This window comes from Ruditapes philippinarum, unplaced genomic scaffold, assembly GCF_026571515.1.
Source record: "Ruditapes philippinarum isolate M1 unplaced genomic scaffold, ASM2657151v2 ctg5929_1_1_1_1, whole genome shotgun sequence".
Classification (NCBI taxonomy): domain Eukaryota; kingdom Metazoa; phylum Mollusca; class Bivalvia; order Venerida; family Veneridae; genus Ruditapes; species Ruditapes philippinarum.
In genome coordinates this window covers 90,587-109,885 of record NW_026858799.1, presented here as the reverse complement: position 1 = coordinate 109,885, position 19,299 = coordinate 90,587, and the positions used below count along the sequence as shown (strand labels likewise).

Below are 19,299 nucleotides of genomic sequence, written 5' to 3'. Positions count from 1 at the left end.
AAAAATGTGAATATCCAAATTATTTGAAAAAAAAGGGCAGATCCTTTAAACTTTAACCCAAGGCCGTTTCAGCGAATTAAGTGACTCCGTCGTATAGAATTGTTTTTCGGGTACATATCTTAAGAATGTTGACTCCCAAGTGAAAGTATGATGACCTTCAAACACGAAGAAAAATGATGTTGGCAAAGTATTGTAATAAAACCTTGTCATTTGTAGACAATTCTTAAAGAAAAGTTACCCTTTTTCAAAATATGCGATTTGCTAAAAAGAACATTAAAAACTAGAAACCAATTTCCTTTTCAAGTTACATTATGACTTTATTTCAAATTTGATGATTAGTTTATTTAGAATACAGTAGCTCAGTAGCTGTAAGTGGAATAATCTTCCGAACGAAGATTCTTTTCATTTTATTTTATTTGGACTGTGCTTTATTGAATTTTACTAGAGAAGGACAAAAACCATTTTACATGTGTTTCTTGTCGTAAATTTGTGTCCTAATGTATAAAAATAAAAACCATAAAATTAGGATTTAATGTTTTCATAATTTGATTTAAATAAACAATACTAAATACTTATCATGATCACATGCATTTGTACCATGACAGTGTCGGTTAATATCAGATATAAAATATGCCAACTGGAAACAATTGTATCGTATCACATTACAGTGCTGCCATATTTTCTGGTCTTCATTGGCTCCAATACTTTTATTTAAATTAGTTAATAAAGGGGGGCTTAAAAGGGGCGGGGCTTAAAGGGAAAAACCCTTTTTCCCTAACCCTCATTAACAGTCTAAAATCAAACAACAAAAAAACAACCAAAAGATGAAATTTTTAAAGTTGGCCAGCCTTGTTAATTTTTTAATTTTGCTTTATTCACAAATGGGTTGAGTTACCAAGTATGACTATGACGAAAACCAAATAGAAAGGTCAATGTCACAAAAAATGTCAAAAGAGAATGAAAACGAAGGGTTTTGCGACAACAACAACTTTGGGGCCTAAAAATTGTTAATTTTTCATTTTTAGTAAATAAAAAACGGTTTAAATTTTTTAAAAATGTTTCTGGGGGGGGGGCATTTTTTTCCCGATTTCGCACAAATTTTCAAAATTATTTAAATGGGGTCATTTTCCATTTAAAATATTGCCCGGGGGGTCTTCTTCTTTTGGGTTTCCACTTTGCTTTTTTACTTTGGGGACATAGTGGGGCATTTTTAGGGGTAAAAAAAATTGTAATAAAAAAACTTTTAAGGGCCATCCCCTCCCAAAAAAATTTATCTAATTAAAAAAAACAATCTCATAAAAAAAAATTTGTTTCTGGGGGCTGATTGATATCTTGTACCCTACCCCCCATAAAACAGGGGGGAATATGGATTTTTTAACATATACTAAAAGGAGCGGGCCACATTTTGGGGGTTAGTTAAAAAGCTGTATTTTGGGGGCTGTATATTGTATATTGGGAAGTGTGTTATTTTTAAAAACAGTAGGGGTCCCTATTAAGGGTGTTATCCATTAGTTTAAAAACACTCGGGGGGAAATCCCTTCTTTTAGGGGAGCCTGTCATTAATTTAAGCTGTAGATCAATTAAGTAAAAATGTTTATTAAACCCTTTAAAATTTTTTTGGGCAAAAGATGTTTTTCAAGGAAAAAAAAAACAAAGAAAATATAAAACACCCTGAAAAAATTTTTTTTTCCAAAAAAATTCCAGCTTTATTTTCAAAAACCAATTTGCCCCTTTTTCATTTAAGTGGAAAAAAAACTTGAAAGAAAAAGGAATATGGTTTGGATTCCGGAAATTTAAAAAGGGGTTGGGAAAAAATTGTGAAAATTTGGGTCTGTAAATGAACCCTTGGGGAAAGTTATTTTGAACCTATAAATTTTTTTAAAAATGCAAAATTAAAGTTCTAGTTTAGCAGTTCGTGTACACTGAAATATTTACACAGAGAATTATTAAAAATTAGAAATAATGAGCTTATGAGACTGAATCATAATGAAATCTTTGGATAATGCTGCAGACATTCCACATTAATTGACTTAAAATTTCATCAAACCGATAGTACTTAAGGTAGACCATGGGTAATGCATTACCTCCACTTTGAAGAGTATTCAAATAGGCTAGAATCGCTTGTAAACTACATTGAAAAATTGAGGGGGCGTGGGTTCAAACCCCGAAGAGGGGCAACTTTTTTTCTTTCTTTTTTTCTTTTTAACATTAAATTTATGTATCTCTCTGATCCCTTATGGAAGAAAAAAAGTTTGATTTAAATTATATAATTATTTTAGGTATTTTTTTTGCTAAATAATGCCAAAATTTATAGCAAATATGATACCAGATATTTTCAAAGTTCGATAAAATAAAAACTACACGGTTTTATATTTCGCATGATCAACTAATATACCTTTGAGAAAATTTAGGCAAACTTTGAAATGAGTCCCTCATTTCGATAAATTTTAGGGATATTCTGAATAAGACATTTTAGATAGGGAAATGGTAAAATTAGTGTTAAAAGTGGGTGGGGTAGGGTAACATTTTATACATATTCAGAACATTTTGTTTAGAAACAAACATTTTGCTTGTGTAATGTGTTACCTGAATGTTATTATTTGTTTCTTAACAATGAGCAATAGAAAAACATTTTTTATAATGATGATATTACAGATTATTTACAGTTTCCTCATTTCTGAAAAATTCTATTGGCAAAGTCTTAGTTCAGAAATATATCCATAACTCATAAACCACACGGTAAATTTTATCTAAATTTTGCATACAGGTGACCTTCAAGACATATAACTGTCCGATGTTGTCAATTTTACAGTTCCTTATGGTGCCCATTACCCATGGTCTACCTTAATTACAACAATTTAAAATCTTATAATTTTAATGAAAATTATTAATTGTTTATAATTTATGTATTTAGTACATGTAATGAGAAACTCAAGCTTGCATATGTTTCAATATGAAACCTGCTTATTTACTTCACAGTGTATCATGTCTTTTACAAAGATAAATCTTATTATTATTTAACTAAAGTATTTTGTAAATGATTTCATGTATAGAAAAGTACCGTTGGTATGACATTCTTTCTTTAACACAGTGTTAATGCATAATCTGGAAACACGGATTCTTTTATTTCATCTAATAGCAATGTTCTTATTCTATTCTAAACAGTTCAATGCTCCTTCAAATGTAAGATAACTGGAAGAAAACATAGTCAATGCAACTTTTCATTTTGAAACGCAAAAAGTACAAAACTCCATAATTGTTGTGTATATTTCTACATTTTTCTCATAATTTGTTCAATTATTGTACATATATTGTACTATACAAGCATAATACTCTTAGAAATTTTATTACTTTAAAATAAAACCAAAAAAGTATGAACTATGACCTTAAAACATCTAGTGTAACATTCGTCTCCCCAAAAATGTAACATCCGTCCCCTGATAAAATTCATTTCTGTATTATCTGACAAGAAATATACATAAGAAAGTCCTATAATTTTTACTTTTTTTTATAAGAAATATGTTTGCAATTTTTTTTAACTGTGGATTAAAATAATGGTTTCCGGTTCGGTTTAAATAAGGTGTTTTCAATTCATATATAGTCGAAGTGAACCTCCTTATAAACCACGTGAAAAGAACAATATAAGAAAGCCAATGCTTTCCATAGTATCACCCAGTATAAGCATTTTCATGACAGATGACTCGTCGTCATTTATTATTTTCCGTTGAAAGTATGGAATTAAAGGTGTCAAATAGGTTGTTATCTAAATATTTTCTTAGCTGTCTTGACATAACTAGAGAAATGTTTGACAAAACTTCGCCAATATGCTCACCAAGACTTTTTTGTTTGAAATAAAAGCGATAAAAACATTTTTTTATAAACAACTTGATCAATTGTCAATTTAATATATTGATTAGGGATTGAAATATAATCGGACAAAATCTTAAAATCACATCAGTATCGAGATAATATTAGATCATTGCGTTCTTGGATGTATTGCTAAATATTTGTTGTTTTTTTTTTAACATGAAAGAATGATTAAATATGAACAAGTGAAAGTGAAGGGGGTTCGGATTGGAATATTTGTCCCGAGGATTGAATCCTAACATATTTTATTTAATGAAATTGATGTCATTAAATCCGTAACCATTGTTTTACAGTCGCGAATGAATTTACACCTTTATTAAAAACGACGCAATGACGCCATCCTAAGCACACAATTCAAAAATTTAATATGAGTAAATGACGTAATTTTGGAGAATGTGATTCATCTGGCAATAGGATTATTTTGAATAAATTAGAATCTATAATTTGACAAAAGCTTAGCTTTATTGATTATAACATAATGCATTATGGTATTCAAACACATCTTAAACAATTTAATTCTGATATAAATAGCTTTCAATTGTTGATAATCCGTGTTTAAATTGTTATACGTATTCCAATTGGTAAAGAAGTTTTAAAATGAATACATACTTTATACACTTATACAAAATACATATGTACTTACTAGTCAAGAAAAAAAGATCAGATTTCTAATTTACAAATGAAAACAACAACTTTTACAAAATATTATTTTTTTAGTTTCTTATACAGTTGTATACATGTTTAATGACTGCAATACAAAATTATCCATATAATTTTACAAACCGACCTCTTGCTGTATAAAATTAAATATATAGAAAATAATATTTGTTCTTAAGCAACACTGAGGTGGAAACATCACATTATGTATCATGCGAATGAGGCAATTGTTTTTTTTATATTTTTATGCCCCCGAACGGCGGTAAATAGAATTAATGACTTTGTCCGTCCTTCCGTTCATCAGAATTTCAGTGAAACTTCACAGGAGTGATAAGTACCATCTCTATTTGTGCATATCTCCTACACGTTTCGCTTGGCTTGACGAAATGGCCACAAGAGCTATAAATAGAAAAATCTTGTCGACTTTCACAGGAGCCGTCCGGTTAACTTCACAGGAGTAGTAAGTACCATCTCTGTTTGTGCATATCTCCCACACGTTCCGCTTGGCTTCACAAAATGTCCACCAGAGCTATAAATAGAAAAATCTTGTCCTGCTTCGGTTAGCTCAATTGGTAGAGCGTTGGACAGTAAATCGGTCGACCCGGATTCGATTCCCGGATGGCGCAGGTCACTTTCGATGTGATTGATCATGAAAGCCTTTCTACGGTTATGCGCACAGTACCTCTGCTCTGTACATAAGTTTTAGTTCCTTGCGAAAGTGAAGGCAACTAGTACTGGTAAACTGCTTGACAGCCTGCCCAGGAACGATGCGGTGGTTGAACTGTGCTCTGGTGAATTCAGTGTGGCTTACTGCCGTGATCCGGAGTAGAAACTACCAACACCACCACCACCACCGGCTTTCACAGTTCAATTGCTGGCGGGATTTCAACAAAACTTTACAGGAGTGATCAGAACCATCCCTAGTTGTGCATATCGCTTGGCTGCACAAAATGGCCGCCAGAACTAAATATCCGGCCTTTGAAGGTCAAACTGCTGGAGAGATTTCAATAAAATCGCCGGCACATTCCTCTTCTCTACTGCACAAAATGGCCGCCAGAGCTGTACATAGTAAAATCTTATTTTAGTAAAATTTGTTTAAAATATTTCTTCTAAACTTCTAATGGAACAAATAACATTTCAGGAATTATATTTATCAAAGGCGGTCGAGCGTTTACTGCCGGTATTTTGGCATATATTGCGGATTTTTTGTCAAAGTTTCCTTTCGGGGACATAAGTCACTGTTCAATCACAGCTTTTGTTTCTTTCTAATGTGCTTTTGCAAACAGTAAGATTTTTGTTAGGATCAGAACTAAATAATATACATTTACATAATCTTTTCTTAAAATAATGGTCAATTAATGCGCATAAGAACTTCAAATCTGTGCAAAATAGCCAATAGACACCACTGAAACCGATATTATTTCTAAAATCTAAATGATCCTGAAATATTAAATGGACTCCTGCGAGATTTTTATAAGTTTTTTTTGTAATCTAGTTCAGTTGGAAATTTTATAGTGGTTTAGTATCTTAGAAATATTTGTATACTTTCAACACTGTTGTTTCCTACATTAAAATGCTTTAATTAACACGTTTGTGAAATTTGTATTTTGATTATGCAATGATTAGTAATGTTTTCAGCCAAAGGAATGCTTAATGAACAGCAGAAATGTCCAAATACACAATAGACAAATCCGGGTGTGTTTATTCTTTAAACGTTCTTTTAAATGTTTTCAATATTTAGGCTTTATTATTCGAAACTTTACTTTCTAATGAAACGCCATTTACAGTCATACTGTAGGTAAGTAGCTCAAGGGGTTGACTGTAGAGTACTTTATGAAGGTCAATAAGAGGTTCATTTCCGCAAGCGATACGATTTATCCAACTAGTGCATGTACGTTATCTACTTATCATTGTTTGAGAACTTTTAATATTATATGTTTGTTCACCAGACATCCGCAACATAAATAAGCAAATGCGACCCAGTTCCTTACCATGCTTAATTTATTTCAGGCGATATAGTAATAATAATTTTAATAGTTTTACTTATAATTAGATATTTATTAGGTATCGAATGTTTTAACAGCCATATCAAACCACATATTATACAAACATATACATATAGATAGCAGTTGCGCCTTGACATAAAGTTGATTTGTATAGTGTCACTTGTGAATAAATATTTATCCTTATACAATAACAGAATAAATATTTAGCTGCATTTACTGTTAACTTTAAATACATTTATGCAGTGTAATGTTATTTTATTATTTTATTATACTATATGTATTTCCGGTATTCCGGCGTTCTACATCCAGTTTTCCGAAATGCTATTTCAATTTTCCGATATTCCAGAGCCACATTTTCTTCTTCCGATTTTCCGGAGAAATGCGATCGTTAATAACCTTTCAGATAAAGAAGTGCGATTCACATTACGCTAAAGTTGCATGCCTCCAGATGAGAAAAAAATATTTCAAGAAAATCAAACGTGAGAAAACTGTACTATAATTTTAAGAAAAGTAAAAAATATTCACGATTCAAGCCATTTATGACAGACTTTATCAACATATTTCTACTGCTTTAAATAACGCAGTAAGGGCTATTTTTGCATTTTCTGAACTCTTTTTGGTAATTTACATGGATTTAAGTGCCCTTTGCAATGTGTAAATTACTTTCTTTGTTTACGTTGCAATGTTTTTTAAATACACAATCAAAATTTTCTTGACAATCAACATGTATCTGGAGGCATGCTGCTTTACGCTTAAAGTATTCCTGAGCTATTTTACTCTATATTCCAAAACATTTAAGTGTTGAAATTTCAGTTTCCGCTCCAGCCGGTGCCAGCTGTTATGAGGGATATAACATTGTTTAATTATCTTATTGAAGCCAAGTCTGCAATTTTCACGTAATTTTGTTGTAATTATTACTTTAACAAATTTTTTCTGATATATCATGAGCGTACTTTAGAATATACAGAGTTACATCTTCAAGAATGTAGTTTTGCAATTTATCAATTCAGGTTAATCTCCCGATATTCCGGAGTAATAAAATTACACTGCGATTTTAATCGCTAAAGTACTGAGATTAATGTTTTGAAATTATGTCTGCCAAAGTCATATTTTGCAAAAATATTATTTAACAACATGAATATAAAAAACTGTTTTGTTTTGCCTCTTATCCTTGTGATAAATTAGTCTTAATTTACGAGTATAAGTGTCATGATAAACTTGGGGAAAATAATGACTGAAATAGAATATTGTTAAACAAGTTTTACTTATACTACGTACTTAATTGCATACATAAGTAATAGGAAACTTCTTGTTGAAACACTTGATTACAAGCAGATTGATATCTTTCGAAATAACATGCAATGTTTGCACATTACAAATCGAGTTTAATTCTCAAGATGTGTTCATTATGGGTTTATTTTCTTCCGGTAAGTGATTTAATAAGACATAGTTAACTATCGTGTGCAATTATATTTATATAATTATTGAAGGTTTTTTAATGCGTTTGTTGTTGTTTTCTTCGAAAATGTTAAAAGATAACCATTTATGACTGAAATATGGCAAAATACACAATGATAATCGTTTATGACTGAAATATCGCAAAATAAAAAACAACAAACAAACACTGGCATTTAGTTTAAATGGTAATTATCTATATCTGAAAAAAAAAAAAAAAAAAAAAACACATGGGCATTTACCAAATTGTAGCATTGTGGTTATAAACACTTGTATTGTGTATGGCGTATTTGCTATGTCACAGTAAATAAGGCCATCTTTCATAATAAGTTTTCACTCCGGTTTGAATTAGTTAATTTGCTCCAAAATTTCAATCGTTCAAGATTAACAAACTTTTCTCTTTTTCTGAAAATACATACATACGTAATATTTTCCCATTAAGTACATGGAATCACATATAAAGAAAAGAAATATGTTAGCGTAAATGAAAGACAGAATATACTTGTTAGAAATATGTGCAATACATCTTTTCAGTTATGTCTTTACGGTAGATGAAAACTATTATATTTTTCTATTGAGTGGTATCACGTCCATATTGCTTATTTGATACAAAACGTGACATGCCTTGATAAGATTAGTATGTGGGGCTTATTAGTGACACATTTTGACCAATGAATAACAGAGTTATATACAACAGTTCTCCCTTCTTAACATTTTAGTCCATTATTATGCAATTAATACTGATGAAATATTTGGATATTCCAGATTAATTCATTCATTAACCGGATCAAACTGTCTACTTATTGTTCTTTATTCACCTTTGACTTTTTATTACAGTTCACAGGAGTTCATTCAGTATTTTACAACATAGTAGTGTAATGCCTAATTAGATAGCACATTAACTGTCTGCACGCTCTCGAATGTTTATACAGTTACGTAGTAAACTCAGTATGAAAAACGATTAGGTGGTTTGCGTTCTCTCAATGGATATCTTCTTTCCTTGACATTTGATCTGATCTTTGATTATGTTCATTTGATAATGGCATTTTCTCAGGATTACCAGTTACTACCAAAGTGTCATTTTTGCAAAACACTTCTCGAACTATTTTCACGACATCAGAAAAAAGTTAAGCCACGAATTCCATTCGTGTGGGTCTGTCGTCTATCTCTGTTGTAATGGTGATTCTTTGGTCACAGAATTTTTAATCATAACAGGAGCGTCGTCGTTCGTCGTAGCATGTACGTCTGGTGCACGTGCTTTCAGACAAATACTTTTATGTGTCCCTGTGCATTACATGCATGACAAATGGCATTCTTAAATCGGCATTTGAAGGATGCATGATTGTCTTTAACACAGTGAATACATTTTACGTTTTGTTGAGTGTGTTTGCCGGTTTTTGCCGTTGCCTGTGTTCTACTCTTCTCATAGGCTTTCTTTTCTCAATAACATTCACACTTGCGGTCAACGACCGAAGTTCTGTGGCGTTTCCAGAGCAACTGCTGTCTTAACAGCTTTTTTTTTTAAACTTTATTTCTCCATCGACAAGAGTTTGCGATTGATGTGCTCATCTTTAAGTCCACAAACTTAGCGGTTTTATATTTTCAGGTATTCATGACACATTGGAGACAGATTGTCACGAGAGATATTTCAATTGACCAAATACTGGCTGAAAATAATGGTAACAAAGGTATGAAATAAAATAAAATGTAATATAAATTACATTTAAAAAGATATTTTCAAGAAAAGCATTGCATTATATTGAAGAATATTTCAGATTTCTAACTTAAAATCATTTACCCTTAACCGCTATGAGTTATAATTCCCCAGAAATATTGGATTTTTTCATGTAAGGAAGCTATTCAGGAATGTTGGACGGAGGGGCACCTATTATCTTCCTCCACCAGTAAAGCTGAAGAGTCGCTGTGTCACAATCACATTGTCAATGTGACTTAAAACCCCAAAAGCAACAAAACTACGACTACATGAAAATATCATTCAATAATCTTCTACAAGTTCTGTTTGTCTGATAAAGTATAAAATTATTATTTGCAATTTGCCCTTTGTGCGTTATCACTGTATTTATAATACAAACTTTAATCAAAATATTTACTTTGTAATGACTAGAATTATTTATCAATAAATGAGATAAATTGTTACATATCACAAAATCAAGTTATGAATTAATTTTTTATTAACGAAACTTTTGATTAATTTCAGAGTATGTCATCGACAATGAAAGTGCTTTGATGGAGCTCGATATGATCGTAGATAAAATTGACAGGTAAGAATGTAACACTAACTAAAATAAATACGCTACAGAGTTTATTCATAACAATATTCATTTCCGTAGTTAAAGTTTTCTGGTCGGATTTGTAAAAGGGCTTTTCGTCTCTGCAAATCTGCACTTACTGTTCACCGTATATTACACGAAATCGATATATCGTTAATATACATAAAAACATCAACCATGATGCTGTCGTGATCATCGTGAACACATTTTATGGTTTGTGTCATATATTCACATTTGGTTTGACCCAATCAATTTCCGAAAAGTTAAACCTATGTAAAAAAAACACGACCTTCCTAAAAACGATATCAAAATAAAGATTACCCTGCATAATGGTCACATTTTGATAAACCTTCATTTATTAAATGAAATGAATTTACCTCCTTGTTTTATAATTCACAATTTGTCTCTTCCTTCACAGGTTCGACTGCATATATTTTTTTTGCTTATGAACTTAAATATTTACAACAAATCCATTCATTAGTAGCATCTCCATAATCATCAGCAGCAGCAACATAATCATAATAATCATCGCTTTAACTGGTGTAACTTTAATTGGCACGGGCATCATCCTCAAATGTAGCAGACATACTCAGTATTAAATAACAATTACATTGAAGTTGTAAAAGGATGACAAAAATAGGAGTCCAATACTGACGAAAGTAGAAGTAAGCGACTATGTTGGATTTTTCTACATATACAATACCGCGACTAAAATGTATGTCAGCAAACAAGTGGTAGGTACATATAGGACAATAAATCATTATCAATATATCGATGACAAAAGAATATGTGCGATGATCATTTTAATGTTTAAAATAGTTTGTGTTAGATATGCGTAGTTATATAAGAGCAGTTTATTTTGAGAAAAAAATTGAAATCTTCATTTCATTTATGTCCATCTAGTCAGGAGCGTTACCGTGCAATTGTTGACAAAGACGAATCAACACGTTGGCAGAGAAATATTCCATTTGAAATTGGCAATGGTATTGGTAGGTTCTGTTTTTATTGTTGACTAGTTTTCCATTTATGATATACAACATATGTTTAGAATTTTTTAATCTATATTTCTAACATAGAAAACATCAGAATAATAAAATGATTAAATTATATAACATGATTAACATTTCTATTTCTTGAAATCATTATCGTTTGTGCTGTCGTGTCTGTTCAGTAATTCACCGACTTGGGGGGGGGGGGGTCTAAATCAGAATTTCCATTACATATTGTTTTGAGATTTGAGTGATTTCGTTGCTTGAATGTTGACCGAAATAGATCGGATTTTTTCCCCTGAAGTGAATCAGCTAAATATACACTAACTTGTTCAAAGCCTAAAATTTACAAATAGTTTTCAAAAGCAAACAGTTAGCGTCTGAAATTTATTTTTTGCAACGCATTTTAAATCAATAACATAAATTTGACAGAGACATGCCGAAATTTTGTCTGAGCTTTTGGGACATAATACAATTGCAAATAATAATGAACGTGTGCATTGTACTTTAACTTATTAATATGAATGTCTAAGTGAATCAAGCCTTAATTTGACATTTTAGAATTATTGACACTTTTTTTCTAACGCCTTATATTTTCAGCTTGTTTTTGACCGAGGCTATTTAATTATGATCGAAATTTTAGTAGATGATTCATTTCAATTCAGATGAACGACAGGAACTAGCTATCCGACGGGCAATTCCTCTGTGGGAACAGTACTCATGCCTTAACTTCTATGAAAACAAACAGGTGTACAACAGAATAGTGTTCAAACTTGGATACCATAACTTGTAAGTATATAAATGTTGATATGCATTTCTATTTTGTCTGTGTCTCAAGGATCATTTACATGTTTTGACCAGGGCTTACTTAAATTAATAAACATACTTGTTCAACTCAATTCAACACTTGCTGGTTGACGTGCGTTTTTCAGCATTTTTTCTTTGTTTTTATCTGTGAATAATTGAATGATAGGATTTTGAAATTATATATTTTACTTTAACTGCTAACTTGCCAATCGTCATTGTCATCTTGATATGGTTTAATACTTACAATTCTACTAGAAAAACAATCCTTTTCGTTCTTTGATCTTGCACTGTCAGTTTTTTAAGTGTCAAGGTTATTTTTCATAAGTTTGACATTGTTAGTTATTTTCTATAGTTTGTATATGACCCGAGTTGTTTCTCTTCCTATAGATGGCAAAATTTTTTTTTTACTTTATCGAAAACATTTTCAAAAATGTTTTCATGCTATTCTGTACATTCGTACTTGTTTATATTTTGGTTCATGTATCAGTAGTTGTACATAGTTTTCAAATAGATATTTGACGTTGGTCAATATTATGTATTACTGTTATAAAGTAAGTTTACTTTACATTGATTTTTTGTCATTGAGTAAAATGGTGGACTTTAACTATTTAAATAGGTGTGCGTCAGAGGTTGGAATGAAACAAGGACCTCAGATAATTTCTCTTGGGGAAAAGTGCTTTGAGGTATTCTATTAGCAAATATTGTACGTTGTCAAACATGGAACTTAACTGTTGGTAATGAGAGTAACATGACACATTTATCAAACCATTTAGCTAGACATTCTATCGATTGTGACAGATAAAAAGTAAGGTACTGGTGCGGTATTTAGCACGTACATTTGTATATAATATGTTGGTAACTGTTTTTATACTTTGTATCGATATAAAACGCATGATAAAATTTTCTAATGAGTAAGGATTATGATGAACTATTATATCTCTATATATTGCAATACATTTGTTCGCGACTCTGATTAAATCCAAATAAATATTTCTTTTCGGCAATTTTTTAAGTATTTCTATGGTGCTTAACGATAAAAATTCCTTACATATGCCTACAATGCACAAATTTTTTTCTTTCAGCCAGAGATAATTCTTCATGAGATAGGACACGCCCTGGGATTCTATCATGAACATAATCGTTGGGACAGAGATAATTATATTGAAATACACTACGAAAATATTGAACCTGGATATAATAAATCCTTCATGAAACAGAAACCAGAATATACGGATTTTAATCATGATTATGATTATTTAAGTATAATGCACTACGGACAGTATGTAAGTATACACTTTTCTTTATGATTGGATCAGATATATATTAAATAGTATAATAATAATAGATAATATAGATAATCATTTTATTTGAAATTTAAAAAATAAAAAGTAAATTGTGATATGTCATTCGTTTTTTTTATTTTCGGTTCAAAACTCATGTGATAAAACTATTTTCTTTATGTAAGAAATATCATTGAAAAGAAAATCAGACACTTTTCTACAAATAGGTAAATTGCATTTAGTGCAATTTGTAAAAAAAAAAAACTTTTTTTTTAATTTTTGACATTTTACTTTTTTCGTATGTTTCCCCAGTACATATCAAAATGATTTCTATGAATTTGATATTATCATTAACTTGCAAAGTAATTGTCGTTATATCATTCATACATGTTAAAGACATCACTTGTTCCTCCGTGCATGAGTTCAGGCACGAGTGGATGCCTGAGGTTCAGCATTAATTCTCCCCTGCCGATAGAATCGGGAGGAGGATATTGTTTTGGTGTTGTCCGTCCGTCCATTCGCTTTTCCGTCCGTCCGTCCGAATTTCCTCTCCGCGCTAGTTCTCTGCAACTACTTGCTGGAATTCAAAGAAACTTTATGGGAAACTTCAATACCAAGAGGTGGTACGTATATCGTCGCCTTGTTCCAGCCAGACCTTTAAACTCAAAGTTATTGCCCTTGATGAGTGATTCAGTATGCATATAGACCAATAATAATTTCCGCGATATTTCTCTGCAAATACTGGCTGGAATTCAATGAAACTTTATGGAAACCTTCAATACCAATAAGAAATGCTCATATCGTAGCCTTGTTCCGAACAGAACCTTTAACTCAGATTAACGGCCCATGATTAGTTATGCAGTATGCATATAGAGCAAAAAATCGTTTCCGTGCTATTTCTCGTGCAACTCCTGGCTGGAATTCAAGGAAACTTTATGGAAACCATCAATACCAAGACAAAATGAAAGTTCAAAGATGGGCATATTCATTATCTTGTCTACGTGCTCCTTAACTTCAGTGAGTTATGGACCATGATTAAGGTGTATAATCGCAGCATTAAATTACATATTTTGTGCTAGTATTCAAGGAAAGCAGATAATTAGTAGATTAATCACACATAAAAATTTCTTGCGTTCGTATTCAGCTATTGTTTACTTCTAGCTGCTAAACTACTTGTGATCTGTATGGAAATACATATTCCATATACGACATTAAAGTTATCGGAGCTATCCCATCTGTAGTACATACAAGAGATATTGACTCTATCCAGGCATTCTTGTTCTGGTCAATACTTCAACATTTAGAGTTATTAGACCCTTGATTAATCACTAAATAGGCATATAGAAGTCAGATAATCGGTTTCCGCGATCTACTATTTTTTAAACTTCTGGCTGAAATACAAGGAAACTTTAGTGGAACCATCAACTCAAGAGAAGATGCGCAATATTCAATGCATTGTTCCGTCAGACCCTTTAACTAAGAATAATGGCTCTTGATTTGTTACGCAGTATGCATGTAGAGCAATAATTCATTTTCCGCGCAATTTCTCTGCAACTGTTGGCTGGAATTCAAGGATTTTTTTATGGGAACCAGCAATACCATTAGGAGATGCGCATATCATCGCCTTGTTCCTGTCAGACACCATCAAGACAGAGTTATGGCCCTTGATTAGTTATGTTGTATGCATATAGAGCAATAACCGTTTCTGCATTATTTCTCTGAAAGTACTGTCTGGAATTCAACAAAACTTTATGGGAACTAGTAATACCAATTGGAAATGTGCATATCGTTGGTTGCCTGCTTTGTTCAGACCCTTCAACACAGAGTTTGGCCCTTGATTAGCTATGCATACTTTAGAGCAATAATCGTTTTCTCGCTTTTTTACACGGAATTGAACAGTCAATACCAAGAGGACATGCGCATATCTTTGCCTTGTTCAGACCCTTCAAAATAGAGTTATGGCCAATGATAGGTTATGCAGTATGCTCTTTGTTTCAACTGCTGGATTGATTTCAACAATACTTGATGGGAACCATCAATACGAAAAGGAAATTTGCTTGCCGTGATAAATTTATATAAATAAAGCCATATGTCTCCAGTTGTTGTGTAAGTAATAACCAGTACTCGGCGAACGAATCTGCTTGTTTTATTTTGAAAGAGTTGGATGCGAGCTACACTGATATAATATTGTTTTTGTCTTATTTCTAATTAAGAAGGATTTACTTTTCATTGACGCGTCTATAGTTTCTCGCTAACATAACAGTACTTTTACGTAAAAAATATTTACTACCATGATTGACCATACATATATATTTACATGCACATATTTAAAAATGAAATACGTAATGGGAAGTGATGAGACCGAAATACGTCCAGTGTTCTTTTTGTATGTCGACTTTTTGACGAACTGTAGTGTCTCATTTAATTTTGAACGATTTTAATAGAATTTTGAATAATCATACTTTGCTATAAAGAAAGGCGTAGTGTTAAAGTCTAATAGCTCTACCAAATGTGTGTTTGTCTCAGTGAATATTTGTGATCTTATTCTTGTTTTCAAAATATTTCAGGTATTGATTTGAATGTTTATGGATATTCATGGCTAATAAGATAAATATAAAGTGTCAAAACTCATTGAATTTGCTTTATCTGGTCAAGGAAAACCACTACAGATAATTGTTTGCTTAAACAAGTTTTATTTCTAGGGTGATCAAAAGGTTAATCGAGGTTATCTCTGTTACATTATAATAATTTCTATTTCTGTTACAAGCATTCAACTACACAACCTACCACATACATTAAATGCTCTATATGGTTCTAAATAAGAAAGTGTATATTTAATATCCTACTCTTTTTTTTCAGTTTTACTCAAAGAATAAGTCTGCAAAACTTATCACAATAAAAACCAGAGATCCAGCATTTCAAACTAGAATAGGAATGGTCAAGCATCCGAGCTTTCAAGATTATAAAACTTTGAATGCTATGTATAAATGTGCAGGTAAGTCTGAGGTTTGGCTGAAAATAGTGTTATTTGGTTTGGTTGAATAAAGTGTTACTCATTTGGCTGGTAATTGTGTTATCTGATTTGGCTGAATATAGTTTTATCTCAGTAGGTTGAATAAAGTGTTTTCAATTTGACTGAATATATTTTAATCTTAACTGACTATATACAATGTGATTACATTCATAAAAACAGAGTGATGTACTCATGTTGATATATTTTAGCTTGTTTTGTGAAAGATACCTATGGAGAGTAAAACGTCAATTTATTATACATGTTAAACTTGTAACTAATTATATATCATATATTATTAAAAAAGAGCATTTCTTATGTACGAAAATTTAAAATGTTAATGAATAACTCACAACAGAATGTTATAAAGAAATTATCTAAATTTATTTGCTATGCATTTTTAGCTAGAGAAACAACTGGTAGCTTATTCCAACTCATTTCAAACATAAATTATTATTGTCTTAATATTTAATTCATGACTGTAATATTACTTTTCTCGTATCTAGATGTTTTATATCACTTTGTACTAAAATTGATGTTTGAAACTGATTACATGTTGTATGTTCATAACACTGCCATTATCTTTGTGTAATGGCAGAACTATGGCAAAACCACTTATGTTTGTACCCATACAAATCTTGAATCTATATTGACAAACTTACTTTATTATTAAAATGTTATAATATTACTGAAATATTTTTCTATATTAGTCGTGTTGAACTTAAGTATTTCTAGACAAAGTAAAAGAGCCACAATTTTATTATTTGTGTATCTAGAGAGATTTTGACTTGATTCAACTTTTAAAGAGAATGTTACGTGGAACCAGAACATTTTTTAAAACAGCTTAGGATGCACATTACTACTGAGTAATACAATAACAGTCATTTATTGAGAGTTATTTTTAATGTGACTGCAATATTTTGTTACTGAATAATGTTCATCAATTTTTGTAAACATGAAACAACTTCTTTTACTTGTAGATATCTGTTCCACTAAAGTCGAATGTCCGGAAGATGGATTTCTTGGAAAATATTGCCAGTGTTACTGTAAAGGAAAACCTGAGGATATTTCAGTTAGACCTTGCTTTCAAAAAGGTGTTACTAGCAAATCAATACATACACAGACAAATAAACATATCACTGCATAAGAATTACAGTGAGATTTTTGCCGATTCCTTTATTATCAAAACCTTACCATTGTCAAAGATAAGACAGAAGGAAAGAGAAACATAATTCTAAACACTTTATCAGTTTTTAATAATCATGCATAAAACATACAAATACAACTTTATTCTTACCTATATAATAAGCACATAATATTTTTTTAAAAATGTTTAGGATTTTTGTTATTTTTTTACCACAACAAATAACATTATAAAAATATTTCAGAGGAATGTCCGAAACCATATGTTAATGAATACTTATTTGGTGTAATGAACAAAGACAACACACGTCCTGTCAACATGACCCGTACATCGTTTCCGGACAAAACAATTTTAAATCTCGTCTCAACCAATTGGAATTGTACATTCAATTCCCAGCTAACGTGTGATAGTGGTAAATGGAATAAGGCGATATCAGAATGCCCAATTGCACTTGGTAAGGTTATTTTTACACCTGTATTTGACAAAGGAAATGTTAGATGGCGACTATAGAAAATAATGTTGGGGGGGGGGGGGTTGTTAATTTTGTTTTAAAAAAATCCTTCAGTTTAAAAAGATTAATTAATTTTGTGAAAACTTTACTGTTTCAGACTTGTGAAAGTCTAGTTTTCTATTAACTGTTAAAATGTAAAAGAAATGTCACTGATGTCTTATAGCTACATGGGTGCGTAATGTCCATGCTTTTGTTTGTCTGTAATTAATATATCAGTAATGAAATATTGATATGCAGGTGAGTATGTATTATAATATTATGAATATATTGTTTTTTATTCTCTCAGAAGGCGATATCAAATATTTGCCTAGTTTACCATGTCCTAATTGTCTCTCCGCTAGCGAGGCAGACAGCACAACGTCTAATAATATAGTTTTATTGGTTTGATATAAATATCGAAATGTGATTTAAACTAGCAGCAAATGACATCATGTGACTTATATTTACGAAGTTTGATAAACAATAACAACACATCTCTCTATCAGTGTATACATAGCCATTTTACATACATCAGCTTGGACACTTTAATCTCCAAGTATATAATATTAAGTTGAGTGTGCAACTTTCTTGAATATAACCGAGATCTTTGAATATCATTCTGACCATGAGCCTTAATAGTTTTCTGTGATAAACACACGTTGTCTTCATCTAAAAGGTGGGATTAACTGGAAGTTCGTCGATTTTAGGACAAATCGCAATCGGTGTAAGCTATTGCATAAACACTGGTCAAAAAAAACATCTAAGTTTTATTTGCGTTTTGATTTCTACAATTTGTTGATTTTTAAAAACTAGGAAAAAAGTTTGTTTTAAAGAAATTACTCTATATTACTATAAAGTTTTGTTTTCCTCACATGAAATGATTTGGATAGTGATATATGTGCGGACATAGTTATGGTTTCAAAAACTTAAAAAGCCGCCTTTTATATAGTATAACGAGGTCACACGTGTGTTGTTTTATTTTGGTTAGATTTGGTAACGGATCGGATGCCTTTAATGTCTCCCATACATGTACTACGCTTATACTCAAATTTGAAGCGTAATGGTTGTTTATTTGCTTCTTAAATGTATATATAATTGTTTCATGCGAAATTGCGATATTTCTCCCTTTTATTTTCGTGTATTCTTTCAATGGTGATAGAGCATTCAGGCCTTTTCTAAAACTCGTACACATGCACAGCGAACCATATCCTTCGCAGCGATTTACGCGTGTTTGTAAAAAAGATCGTTTGCATTATAAGAAAAGCAGTTTACCTTCGACGACTTATACTTTTGTATGAATTCG

At 31.4% G+C, this 19,299-nt stretch overlaps 1 protein-coding gene across 1 annotated transcript; it reads left to right on the top strand.

The window, feature by feature from the left end:
- The first annotated feature begins 7,831 nt into the window (after positions 1–7,831).
- On the top strand, positions 7,832–18,315 carry LOC132754309 (protein SpAN-like). The gene is made up of 10 exons (XM_060744924.1): positions 7,832–7,957; positions 9,592–9,673; positions 10,204–10,267; positions 11,180–11,265; positions 11,931–12,054; positions 12,689–12,755; positions 13,155–13,355; positions 16,212–16,347; positions 17,343–17,456; positions 17,751–18,315. Exons 1-10 carry the CDS (start codon positions 7,892–7,894, stop codon positions 18,014–18,016), a joined length of 1,206 nt encoding a protein of 401 aa, XP_060600907.1. The 5' UTR covers positions 7,832–7,891; the 3' UTR covers positions 18,017–18,315.
- The last annotated feature ends 984 nt before the right edge of the window (positions 18,316–19,299 follow it).

Coding starts and splice junctions, on each gene's coding strand:
- LOC132754309 (XM_060744924.1), top strand. CDS start 7,892: ATGTTTGCACATTACAAATCGAGTTTAATTCTCAAGATGTGTTCATTA. Junction 12,756..13,154: donor TTGGGGAAAAGTGCTTTGAG/GTATTCTATTAG, acceptor TTTTTCTTTCAG/CCAGAGATAATTCTTCATGA. Junction 16,348..17,342: donor TGCTATGTATAAATGTGCAG/GTAAGTCTGAGG, acceptor TTTTACTTGTAG/ATATCTGTTCCACTAAAGTC.